This window comes from Mobula hypostoma, chromosome X2 (genome assembly GCF_963921235.1).
Source record: "Mobula hypostoma chromosome X2, sMobHyp1.1, whole genome shotgun sequence".
NCBI classification, from domain to species: domain Eukaryota; kingdom Metazoa; phylum Chordata; class Chondrichthyes; order Myliobatiformes; family Myliobatidae; genus Mobula; species Mobula hypostoma.
The window spans coordinates 36,408,954-36,421,878 of NC_086129.1; the positions used below are offsets into that span (position 1 = coordinate 36,408,954).

General features: G+C 42.0%; 1 protein-coding gene across 4 annotated transcripts in view; it reads left to right on the forward strand.

Moving 5' to 3' along the window:
• The window catches only part of LOC134340901 (ubiquitin carboxyl-terminal hydrolase 2-like), a 138,509-nt gene that overhangs the window by 119,285 nt on the left and 6,299 nt on the right, over positions 1 to 12,925 (forward strand). For all 4 annotated transcript variants that reach the window (XM_063038484.1, XM_063038483.1, XM_063038485.1 and 1 more), the window contains 7 exons: positions 1,005 to 1,128; positions 6,095 to 6,206; positions 6,372 to 6,482; positions 8,848 to 8,912; positions 9,088 to 9,191; positions 10,180 to 10,260; positions 12,713 to 12,791. In XM_063038484.1, coding sequence (XP_062894554.1) covers positions 1,005 to 1,128; positions 6,095 to 6,206; positions 6,372 to 6,482; positions 8,848 to 8,912; positions 9,088 to 9,191; positions 10,180 to 10,260; positions 12,713 to 12,791 — 676 coding nt within the window. The remainder of the gene's footprint in view (positions 1 to 1,004; positions 1,129 to 6,094; positions 6,207 to 6,371; positions 6,483 to 8,847; positions 8,913 to 9,087; positions 9,192 to 10,179; positions 10,261 to 12,712; positions 12,792 to 12,925) is intronic.

Here is a 12,925-nt window from a genome sequence, read left to right on the forward strand (position 1 = left end):
CCCAGATGACACCAGTAGCAGAGTGGGCATCAATACCTTTTAAAAATGACTCTGAGTAATGTGTTTACTGCATGTCATATAAGGGGTTATCACCAGTGTCATCAGTTGGACAAGGTGAGACAGTAGGAAACAAGGGAAGTTCTAGGCAGCTTGTGAATCAAACCCAAAACAGCCTTTGTTGATTAAACACTATTGGAGTGTTTCCGTGTTGTGTAAACTGTGGTGCAAGATTTACAGGCAGCCAACTGAATCCAAGACATCTGCTTTTGCCTCTGTTGTATAAATGAGCGAAGGTTGCTCATTCAAACTACGTTTAAACACCACTAGAGGTTGCAGGTGGGGGTTAGTGAACTGCAATGAAAGAAAGTGAGTCAAGAGAAAACTCTTGGGGTCGTGGACGGAGGGGTAACCTGCCTCTCAATATCATTATCGTTTCTCACGTTTGATGGCAGCATCTCCCACACCTGATCTGAAGCAAATTCAGCTGCTTTGAGAGTTTTTTTGAGCAAGCTCATCCCTGACAAATGTAAGTATGGTGCTGAATATTTATCTGGAATTCAGAGACCATGCTGCAGTCTCCATTCGGTGGAACTGTTTGGGGTTCAAACCCAAGGTCTTCTGACTGAGACTGTGTTTCTATCGCTAGTGCCATAGGATTGGAAATCAATTGATGAACAGTGGAAGAGAGGAAAACAAAGACAGGAATGCATGATATAGAAATGTTCTAGTCTCTTGGAATTTTATTGCATGAGGCTTCCTGTTCCACCTTTTGAGTGTGGTTATCACTTAGTAATTGCAGCTCATCTTTTGTTTCTCTTACTGTTAAGAGTTAAGCAAATTATTGGTGCCAGGACAGCAATGCTGTCCTACCTTTGGGATCCATAGCAATGCCTCAGTGAATGTGAGTTATTGTTCTGCAGAACAGCCCAGAGCTATTCTACCTGGGTTGTCTCTGATGTGCCTGGTCATTTATGTTCCTTTTCCCATCTCCGCATTTGCTGCAGTGCTTCATGAATTCCATCCTGCAGTGTCTGAGCAACACTCGGGAGCTGCGAGACTATTGTGTCCAAAACATCTACCGGCGAGAACTCAACAACCAGAGTCGTACCAACATGGCACTCATGGAAGGTGAGCACTCCTGATGAATGTGGTCTGGAGCAATGGGCATGCCCTCAGATCTCTGCTTCCCCAGTCGGAGTTACCAAATGCCATCTAACCTGCTGTGTATTTTCAGCATCATCTGTTTTTATGCCACAAATACAATGAAGTATTAAACCCAGCCCCTGGGTTTCTTGTATACTCTACCCCAATTATACTGTTATAACTACTGCCAGTTGACCATACACTCAGTGGACACTTTATTGGGTATGTTTGTCGTCTTCTGCTGCTGTAGCCCATCTATATACTACTAAAACTCTCATGCTCTATCTGTCTGTTTTGTGACCTCCAATTAGCGCAAACGGTGCATTACAGCGGCGCTTTTTTCGGCTCAATCGAATTAAAATGCGCTAACTTACAGAATGCAGGCAAAGTTCAGAGTTATATATTCATATAAAATTGCTCATTTGCAAAAATCAACAGGCTCCCTTTCACCCGAGAGCCGATCCGCCATCATGGAAATCGGGACGCGACAGCCCGACGCATGCGCATGGCCAGCCTCAGCAGCGACACCTACTGGAGCAAAAGGGCAGAGCAGCTCTATTTTGAGGGGTCACATTCTGCTAATCACCATCAGCATGTGCAGGATTGGGACAGATCTAATTGCCACCCATCAATAAGAGATAATTAAATCTTATTGTAATGATGTACTCCGAGACACCCATAAAACCCTTTGCTGCAGTCAAAGGACAGCGGTGACTATATCATGTCCATTTAGGAGAGCGCCAACCACATCATCAAGAATGATCACAGCATCCTTTGATGTTACTGCTTCATATCTTCTATCCAGCATTAGGGTAAAAAAAATGGTCAGCCTAATTATGCCACGTGGAAAGGGAAGGGGGACATTATGGTCAAGAGATGACGCCAAACGTCGTCGGGAAGCGACAAGCAGAGGGAGATAACAAGAATCAGACGAGGCCAGGGACGCACGACTCCAGGATCAAAGAGTCAGGACAAAAAAAAATGAGAGAAGAAGAGACAGAGGAGGAGAGGCATGCACGTCTCTAGGATCAGAGACAAACAACAAACAGCAGAAGAGATGAAGAGACGGGGCATGAAAGGGCTGCACGTCTCCAGAATGACAACGAGAGGCAAAAGGGTGGCAGATAAACCAGAAATGATGCCATTAAAAGTGACTTTTTTTAAATGAGGAGGAGCTATATTTGCTTTGCTACGTGTTGTTCTTTAATAAACTGAGGTTTTCTACTTCAGTTTCCAAAGCAAAGCGATACCAATAGCATTCAGGAAAATTTAATGTTCATTCTGGTCAGATCAGACTGCACTACCCTTCTCTCAAAGGGTGCCCCAACGGGTCACCCCCTTGTCTAGTACACTTTAAGGCTCAATGGGTTGTGCCTTCAGAGATGCTCTTCTGGATGCCACTGTTGTAACGTGTGGTTATTTGAGTTACTGTTGCCTTCCTGTCAGCGTGAACCAGTCTGGCCATTCTCCTCTGACCTCTCTCATTAACAAGGCCCACAGAGCTGCTGCTCACTGGATGTTTCTGTTTTTTGCACCATTCTCTGTAAACTCTGGAGACTGGTGTGCATGAAAATCCCAGGAGATCAGCAGTTTCTGAGATACTCAAACCACCCCATGTGACACTAACAATCATTCCATGGTCAAAGTCACTTGGATTACATTTTTTCTCTATTCTGATGTTTGGTCTGAATAACAACTGAACTTCTTGACCATGTCTACATGCATTGAGTTGCTGCCAAATGATTGGCTGATTAGATATTTGCATGAATGAGCAGATGTACCTAAGAAAATGGTCACTGCGTGTAAGTATTAACTACTAAGATATCTTTTGCAATATAATTGCTTCCAAAATTTCAATGGTTTATTATTGTCAAGCATTCCACCATTTACCTACTTGTGGCAAGAGAAAGTTGCCCACTAGATGCAAATCATTACTGGTTTGTAAAAATCACAGCTGACATTCAACCTTTTGAGTTTCATGAAGCACTGAATTTTGAAGGTACCAGATGCTGCGTTGTCCTTGTTTTGCTGCCATCACTGTCCATTTGCAGAGGGTTATAGCACAGAATGAAGTATTTGACTAAAGCTGGACCAGGAGGAGAAGACAAAGTAAAATGGGGTTGGGGTGGGGTTGATTAGGAGAGGATGTGAATTCATTCTCTGACACTGATTTTCACAGTGTCTGTACTTTCTCTGGCAATATGTAACCGAATGTCCCCCGCTTTTCAAATGTTCGCTTTACGAAAAAAGGCAGCGCGCAAAAAAAATCAGCACGCGATAAAAGGCAGCGCATGCCCTGAGCAGCCACTCTTCCCCAGATTTGGAACGGCATTCTAGCCGGTGTTGCTTAAACACGTGCCTGTGAGCAGCCATTAGCAAGATGAGTTCTAAGGTATCGGAAAAGCCTGAAAGAGCTCGTAAGGGTGTTACACTTAGCATAAGACTAGACATAAATAAGCATTTCAATCGTGGTGAACGAAGTAAGGACAATGTGAGTTTGGCTTGTGGAAGTTGACGAAGATGATGTTGAAGAGGTTTTGACACCCCATGACCAAGAACTGATAGATGAAGAGCTGATGCAATTGGAAGAGGAAAGAATAACAATCGAAACCGAATGCAGTAGCGAACGGACCGAAAGTGAAGTCGTCCAGGAACTGAACGTGAAGCAACTGCGTGAGATTTTCACTGCAATGATAAAGTATGAGTTTAATTTTGAAAGGGTATGTCAGTTTAGGGCATATTTTCAAGATGGTTTGAGTGCTTATAAAGAACTGTATGATAGAAAAATGCGTGAGGCTCAGCAGTCTAGCAAGCCTTCCACATCAGCCACAGCAGACGACCAACCTCGACCTTTGACATCGAGGTGGGCAGTCATAGGAGAAGATGAGCTGTCTGCCCTCATGGAAACAGACGACAATGAGATGACATCCCAGTGTCCCACCACCCCAACCCCCGGGCCCTGGGCAGATACCGATTCGTGGAGAATGCAACGGTAGCCGGGAGGCACACAGCACATCTTTAAGAAAAAAGCCGAAATAAACATGCTAATTAATTAGGTGCCACCCGGCACGTAAATGTCGGCCCGGATAAGAGCTGATTGCTGATTGCGTTGCCTCTGATCTGGGCCGACAATTACGTGCCAGGCGGCAGCTAATTAATTAGCATGTTTATTTCAGCTTTTTCCTTAAAGATGTGCTGTGTGCCTCCCAGCTACCGCTAGACCCCTGCATGCTTCACGGCAATGTATTGGGTCGCTGCCCGGAGGGTGGGGGCCACTGCACCACCCCAACCTCTGACCCAGCCTAACACCATCATCAGTGTGCTCGACGCTGTCCCAATTCCGGTAAGTGATACTACACTGTACATACATTATTTCTACTTTATATCGGCTGTGTATTTTTACGTGTTATTTGGTATGATTTGGCAGCTTCATAGCCTAAAGGTTACTGGAGAGCGTGTTTTTGCCAACAGCGCTTGCGTGAGATTTTCTGCCGAGAGCGCTTGCGCCGTGTTTTTGCCAACGGCGCTTGCGTGAGATTTTCGCTACGGAGAACAGTGCAGGCAGTGGTTGTAGAGAAGTATTTCTGATTTATATATGCTGTGTATTTATCATATCATTCCTGCTTTTACTATATGTTACTGTTATTTTAGGTGTTATGTGTTATTTGGCATGATTTGGTAGGTTATTTTTGGGTCTGCGAATGCTCACAAATTTTTCCCATGTAAATAAATGGTAATTGCTTCTTCGCTTTACGACATTCCGGCTTACGAACCGTTTCATAGGAACGCTCTACCTTCGGATGGCAGGGGAAACCTGTAAAAGCAGCAGAAAAAGGAAGGAAACAGTATCAAATAGATATCCCAAATTAATATTTCAGGCTCACTTTCCTTTTGGTCTCATGGGAATAACCCAATTTATCCCCTCTGAATCCTCACTTGTAAGGTCCCGCTCCTTTCAGTGTCTGTAGGCTTGATTTCCTCATGAGTGGGTAATGTAACAGGAAATATCCCATTAACAATCAGAGCAAGAAGTCACCTTTCCGTGTTCAATGTTTTTGTCATTCAAAAATAACTGGGATTATTCATCTTTGATCATTGGGTTAATACTGGGGGGATTCACATTTTGGAGCTCTGACAGTGTTAGAGTCATACAGCACAGGAAACTTCAGAACACTGAACCCAAGCTGACCAATCATCCCATTACAACAATCCTACACTAATCCCATTTATGCTCCACATACTCCCTACAACACTCCCAGCTTCAACCATTTATGTTCACCATTTAAATGACTAACCCTCACATCTTCAGTATTTGAGGCAGGGGTGGGGGTGGAGGACTGAACTGGAACATGTAGTCACAGGAATAATGTGCAAACTCTCCACAGACAGCATTGGAGATTGGGGTTGACCTGGGATGATTGGAATTGAGTTAACAGCGGAACTAGATGTACCACAGTGCAAACCAAAGTAAATAAGGAAAAAACGTTTCCAAGACAGAAGTGTCAGTAACTAGGAGGAACAAATTTAAGTCGTCAAGAAAGGGATTAGAGGCACCATGATGGCTCATTTGTTTACACAACAAGTTGTAAGTCGAAATGTCCGGCCTGTAAGGATGGTCCAAATGATACCATTGCCAGGGCTCTAGGGAAAGAACAGGATAGTGAATCTATTGGAAAACTCTTTCATAAGTGAGACAAAGCTTCTCATTCTGGATAATTCTATGAACACATTTAAAAGTTGAGTTGTATCTGTAAAAATAGAGATGGATGTCTTTCCACCATGTGCTTCAAATCAAATTAAAATTAAACCACACAGGAAATGATATTAAAGAACAGCTTACAGTACTGTGCAAAAGTCTTGGGCACCCTAGCTATATGTATGTGCCTAAGACTTTTGCATGGTACTGTATGTCAAACTGCACTTACAATCTGCTCTCTGGTCTCTCTTGCAGAATTTGCAAAGCTGCTCCAGGCTCTTTGGACATCCCCCAACAATGACCCCATCAGTCCTTCTGAATTCAAAACACAGATACAGAAATATGCCCCACGATTTGTGGGTTATAAGTAAGTGATGTCCAACATATAAATAACAGGACTGAAACCAGCCACTACAATTTTCTTCCTCGTATTAAACCTTCTTAAGTGTTTGGTGAAATGTGGTATACCAATGCAAGTTTGTCCATTGTCCTTCACTGGATCTTATCTATGATTTTTTTTTTACTCACTCAGCCAACAGGATGCCCAGGAATTCCTCCGTTTCTTATTGGATGGCCTTCACAATGAAGTGTACCGAGTGCTGGTGCGGTCTAAAGCTGGGATGGAAGATTTGGATCATCTGAAGTAAGTGGCCATGTGATTAATACCTTTTTGGATTGCCATGCTGAAGTCATCTGCTCACAAGTTACTTCCAGTCATTTGGACCCTGGTGTGGTTAGATTGTTGAGTTCCTTTCCCCATACTGCTCTTCAGTCTTTTTGCTTCTCTTTGTGGGTTTCACATTAATTCAACTTGACTTCTCGAACGTCGAGCTCTATAACAACCTACCGCTCTCACCACTAAAATCGAGGTGAGAAGACTGCAACTAGTGGGACACTGTCTACGCCACCCCGAGCTACCTGCCAGCCTAGTCATCATATGGGAGCCCAAGCACGGGAGGATGAACCCTGGGTGCCCTCCCAAGACTATGGTCAACACGCTCCTAGAAGACAGTGGCGCGGCTAATGTAAACGAACTGAACACACTGATGAGGGAGAGGGAGAAGTGGAGAATCTGCCATCGTGCCCGACGCCGGCCCGTTAGCCCTGAGTCGATGTAGTAGTAGTCTCTTAAGTTTCTCTTAGCCACTTCTTCCTCATGTTTATTTAACATCAGTTGTTAGTCTGGCGGGAGGAGAAGATGGCAGCGCGCACAGCCTCTCTGGTGATGAATATCTGTTATCTGTCAAGTAGGAGGCCGTGCACAATCCTGATTTGATGAAGACAGACGTGAAAATCACGGAGGAACATCTGGTGAAACTTCTGAAATGCCTGTTCGCTGCTGCTGCTACTGTGTGATCCAGAATCTCCGGAGGGGAAGGCCCCGAGTCCTCGGCTTTGCCTGTTGCTCGGCGGCCGGGGTCGAAGCGCTCGGCAGAGATGATGCTCGGTGTTGGAGGACTGGTTGGAGGCTCGAAGTTTTCGGACGGACTCAGAGTCGGACTGTGATCGGGTGCTTCCAGGGATGCTGCATCGGCAAGTTTGCGGCGCTGGAAGCTCACAGCAGGGAGAGTTTTTCTTCCTTCTACCATCTGCATGAGATGATGGGGCTATAGGGACTTTGAGACTTTTTGTTTTACCGTGCCCATGGTCTGCTCTAATCAAATTATGGTATTGCTTTGCACTGTTGTAACTATATGTTATAATTATGTGGTTTTGTCAGTTTTAGTCTTGGTTTGTCTTGTGTTTCTGTGATATCATACTGGAGGAACATTGTATCATTTCTTAATGCATGCATTTCTAAATGACAATAAACGAGGACTGAGTATCCTCATAATCTAATCTAATTACGCCATGTAATAATGATTTCTAATGAGTCACATAATCCATCCCTGTATCCCCTCAGGTTCCTTTTAACTTTTTTATTTGTTTTTTTATTTCCATCTGTCAACATGCTGGCAGTCTTCACACTTATCCAATGGAGTGATTAAACTATTGCAAGTACTTTTCATTTAGTTGCAAAAATGTGCTTCTAGATTAGATTAGATTATGAGGACACGCAGTCCTCTTTTATTGTCATTTAATAATACATGCATTAAGAAATGATACAATGTTTCTCCAGAATGATATCACAGAAACACATGACAAACCGACTGGAAAAACTGACAAAAACCACAAAATTATAACATATAGTTACAACAGTGCAAAGCAATACTGTAATTTGATAAAGAACAGACCATGGGCACGGTAAAAAGTCTCAAAGTCTCTCGAAAGTCCCATCATCTCTTGCAGATGGTTGAAGGAAGAAAACTCTTCCTGCCGTGAGCTTCCAGCACCGCAAACTTGCCGATGCAGCATCCTGGAAGCACCCGACCACAGTCCGACTCCGAGTCCGTCCAAAAACTTCGAACCTCCGACCAGCTCTCTGACACCGAGCATCATCTCTGCCGAGCGCTTCGACCCCGGCCCCGGCAACAAGCAATAGGCAAAGCCGAGGATTTGGGGCCTTCCCCTCCGGAGATTCTCCATCGCACAGTGGCAGCGAAGCGGGCATTTCAGAAGTTTCTCCAGGTGTTCCTCTGTGCTTCTCACGTCTGTCTCCATCAAATCAGGATTGTGCACGGCCCCTAGTTACACATACGATATCATTCGGAACGGCCGCGTGCACTGCACCGCGCCACCATCTTCTCCTCCCTCCTCCTTGATTCTAGTTCTTGGTTCTTTGAAGTAATTGAAAAACTTCAGAAATCTCCTAGGTTTTAGTAGTTTCAGGTAACAATACCACCCAACTCTGCACTGCCATCTGATGTTAACACAATCTCGTTTTGCATGGACTCCTTTTAACTGGCAATTTTTTCAAGACTTTGTTAAAATTTATAATTAGAAATTCAGGTCCTCAATTACATTTTTTATATTATTATTATTTTATATATAATTTAGTGTTGCCTTGTGTTGAAAACTGTTGCTGTCTAATGGAAGTTCCCAGTTTAACCACTGCTGTCCCCTTCTAGTGATGATGAGAAAGGCAGAAGAATGTGGAAGAAATACACCGAGAGAGAAGACAGTAGGATTGTAGGTGAGTGTAGAATATTTCAGCTTGCATGTGCACTTAGTCAGGTATATACTGTATGTCCAAAGATTTCAATAAGTTAAAATGGTTTGTTCAGAATGTGAAAATAGAGGGATGGATAGAGGAGGGGTTCAGACTTTCTTAAAGATCAATTTGGCTGATTTCTGCTTTTTTTCCTCAGATCTCTTCGTGGGTCAGTTAAGAAGCTCCCTAACCTGCAATGAGTGCGGCTACTGTTCCACAGTCTTTGACCCTTTCTGGGACCTGTCACTACCTATCTCAAAGGTGAGAACGCAGACTTCAATTCCAGGCCTCAAATTCACAGTGAGAAGTTAAAATTCTCTCGTATTCTATGTTTACCCCAATACCGTTTCTCTGCAGATTTTAATCACCCCAAAAGTTACCAGGATTCTTATAGGGATTTATTTGCATCAGGTTCAGATACAGGCTTCCAGATGTGACAAAGTTTTACACTAGCGAAAGTGGAGATACAAAGAAAGTTACATCATCTGGCAACCGCAGTAGTTTGTTCTCCATCAGGTATTCAGATACAATCTGACTATAGTTCGAGGCATCTTTGTCAATACTCAAAAAAACCCTAAGTTAATGGTTCTCATGATATTGTGGGATCAGAAGTGGAAAGGGTGAGCAGTTTCAAGTTTCTGGGTGTCGGCATCTCTGAAGATCTATCCTAGGCCCATCGTATTGATACAATGAAAAAGAAAGTGGCTATATTTCATTGGGAGTTTGAGGAGAATTGGCATGTCACCAAAGACATACACAAACTTCTACAGATGTACTGCGGAGAGCATCTTAACTGGTTGCATCATTGTCTGGTGTGGAGAGGCCACTGCACAGGATCGGAAAAAGCTGCAGAGAGTTGTAAACTCAGCCAGCTCCGTCATGGGCACTAGCCTCCCCAACATCAAGGACATCTTCAAAAGGCAATGCCACAAAAAGATGACATCCATCATTAAGGACCCCCATCACCAGGACATGCCCTCTTCTCATTGCTACATCAAGGAGGAGGTACAGAAGTCTGAAAACACATACTCAGTTTTTTATTATGTATTGCAATATACTGCTGCTGCAAAATAACATATTTCACGACATAGACCAGTGAAATTAAATCTGATTGTGACTTACCAACCTGTATTGGTAATTGCATAAAAATAATGTTGTAGCCATTGTAACTGATAGTTTGTCATTATCAACAGTTTGTAGAACATGCTTTAAATCGCTTGTTAATCCCCAGCTTTTTATGGTTTTGCAGAAAGGCTTTGGTGAAGTTTCATTGATAGATTGTCTGCGACTGTTCACCAAAGAGGATGTTCTGGATGGAGACGAAAAACCGGTAAATTGATATTTGATAACTTGGTTACTAGGAGTTCCATTACCGTGTGTGTTAGGAAGTAAAGATAGCTGTTTGTTTTCTGTCTTAAGCATCATTTTAGTTCTATGAAAGAAGAAAAATTGCAAAATAAGAAGCTAATCTGAAACATAAATTTGTGGAGTATGAATGGAAAAATTTGTTCTGCCCATTAACCACAGCTTCTGGTGTCAGAGTAATCAGGACTATTCACAGCAGTTGGAAGACATTTATAAAAAAAAAATGTGAAAATAAATACAAGAAATAAGATCAAGCAAAAGCCAAAAAACCTCTTCGAGCTCCTTCACTATTTAGTACGATCATGAATTCTTCCACTCCATTGTGTCAGTTAATTCACTTAGTGTACAAATACCTGTTTCAATGTACTGAAACATCAGGATATTGCAACTGTATATTGAACTCCCCAGTATCACCAAAGTTCTGTGAGACTGAAAACAAGAGTTCCTTACCCTCGTACTACAAGCTCCTTTCACATTTTATCACTCTCACATCCTAATGTACACCAGCATTTTCAAATTTCTCGTCATGAAAAATACTTCCACTTCCATATAGTTCCCACAAAATTTAATAAGCTTGTATGTTCCTGTGGTATATTCCACCTGGTACTTTATAATGCGACAATCTTAAGTCATTTTGCTACGTTCTCACGGTTCAGTTTACCAAAAGATTTCTATCAACATATATTGCTGTTGGTCCCTTTATCCAAGTAACTATCATAATTATTATAAATTGTAACTTTGAGGCAACTTCTAATCCTTAAGATAACCCACCTAAACATAGAAAACAGAAAAACATAGAAACACCTTTGTAACAACTTGCCAACCAGGAATAACCCTTTATTCCTATTTCTGTTTACCACTTTTCAACTAATTATTCTCCCTTATTTGCCCTTCTTTCTATATTCTCAAGAGCTCTATTGAATTGCTAACATAATTTCCCTTTGACAAAATACATTGACTAATTTTAATTTGTACTACAATCATATCATCTCAACTGTTAGCCAAAACAAAAAAATGGTTTGTTACCAACATTTTTCACTTCAAATCTGAGCCAGTACCTGACTGAGACTCTGATCATAAGAAACTTCCTCATAGGGGTTAAAACATTTTAAAGATTTAAATGAAAAAGCCAACTTGTTTATTAAAACTGTTTGTTCACTCTAACCACCAAAGAAAATAGAGATCAAAGGTCCAGTGTTTTTATTGATGGGATTAACACAATTTAATGGGAATCAACAGTTCTTTGCTTGACAAGGAAAATTAGAGGTTTGGAATGTGGATGTTTTACATACTTTATGTTAAAATGAGTGCTTAATATTCATGAACTAAATTTTCTCACCTTCTTTCCTGAGAAAATTCATTTTTCTTTCTGGGGTATGAATGTCACCACCCACCCACTACTGAGCCAAATGAAAGTTCTACCCTAAGGACATCATCACATTTGTACAAAATTTCCTCATCCTTGCCAGCATGAGTCATTCATGATAAGTCTATTTGCCTCTCCCTAACTACTGATTCTCATTGCCCTTTCTAAGAGATCACATAACCCAATGATGCTCAGGCAGAGAGGGCTCAGGTTTACATTTCCTGAATATAAAACATTAATTGATCAACATTTTTTAAATGTCAGAAGGTGTTGATAAGGTAGATAGAAAAAAATTATCTCCTTGGTGGAGGAGCACAGAACATTTGAAAAGCGCCTTGAATTAAAACCAGGCCATTCAAAATTGAAAGCAGTTAATGTTTTTCATACAAAACTAAAGGAAATTGGAATTCTTCCCACTACAGATGTGAGAACATTTGGTACTTTCAAGACAGGAATTGGGGGAAAGAAATTAAGAATGATGGGGCAAATGTGGTTGAATGGAGTTCAGTTACAGCTGTTGTTGTGTGACCAAAGTCACTGGAAAGAAGTATGGGTAAATATGAAGTACGTAGCATCTTTATTCGACAAAATGAGACACAGCAGACATTATATTGAGACCCCCTTCGGAGGAAGAAGCCTGCTTGACCCAATGCTACATGACATGTAATGTACTAAAGATCAAAGGACAGTTCCATATTCACAGTGCTTCCTTTGAACTGCACACAACTTCCACCTCCTGCTTTGTGCCCACACCACAGACACCCAAATGTCTTCCAATTAACTGTCATTCACGGCTCTTAGGAACCTATTGTTCAGAGCTGCATTAAAGTACAGTCCGTATTCAGATTTGAAGATTGGTGGCTAGAGTTATTTGCTATTTGTCCTAACACAGGTCACGGTTAGAGTGAATAGTAGACCTGAATGTCTTCCGCCTAGTCTAAATGTTCAAATGTTAGCATAGACTTCTGACCTTCCTACTTAGTTTTAAGTGAATCATGGGCTGCACCTCCTCCCTTGTTCCCAGTTCTAATTTAAAATTATTGTGTTCCAGATATGTTACAGATGCAAAGTCCGAAGAAGATGCACCAAGAAGTTCACAATCCAGAAATCCCCAAAGATCCTTGTGCTTCGTATCCTTGTGATAAATACATTTCTGTGATGTTCTTTGTGTATTCCAGTTGAAAAGTCCTCTGCACAGTGTTTAGATAAGCCATGGTTCATTTAGCATGTCAGGTACTGAAATATGGGTGTGAGTGACTGTGAG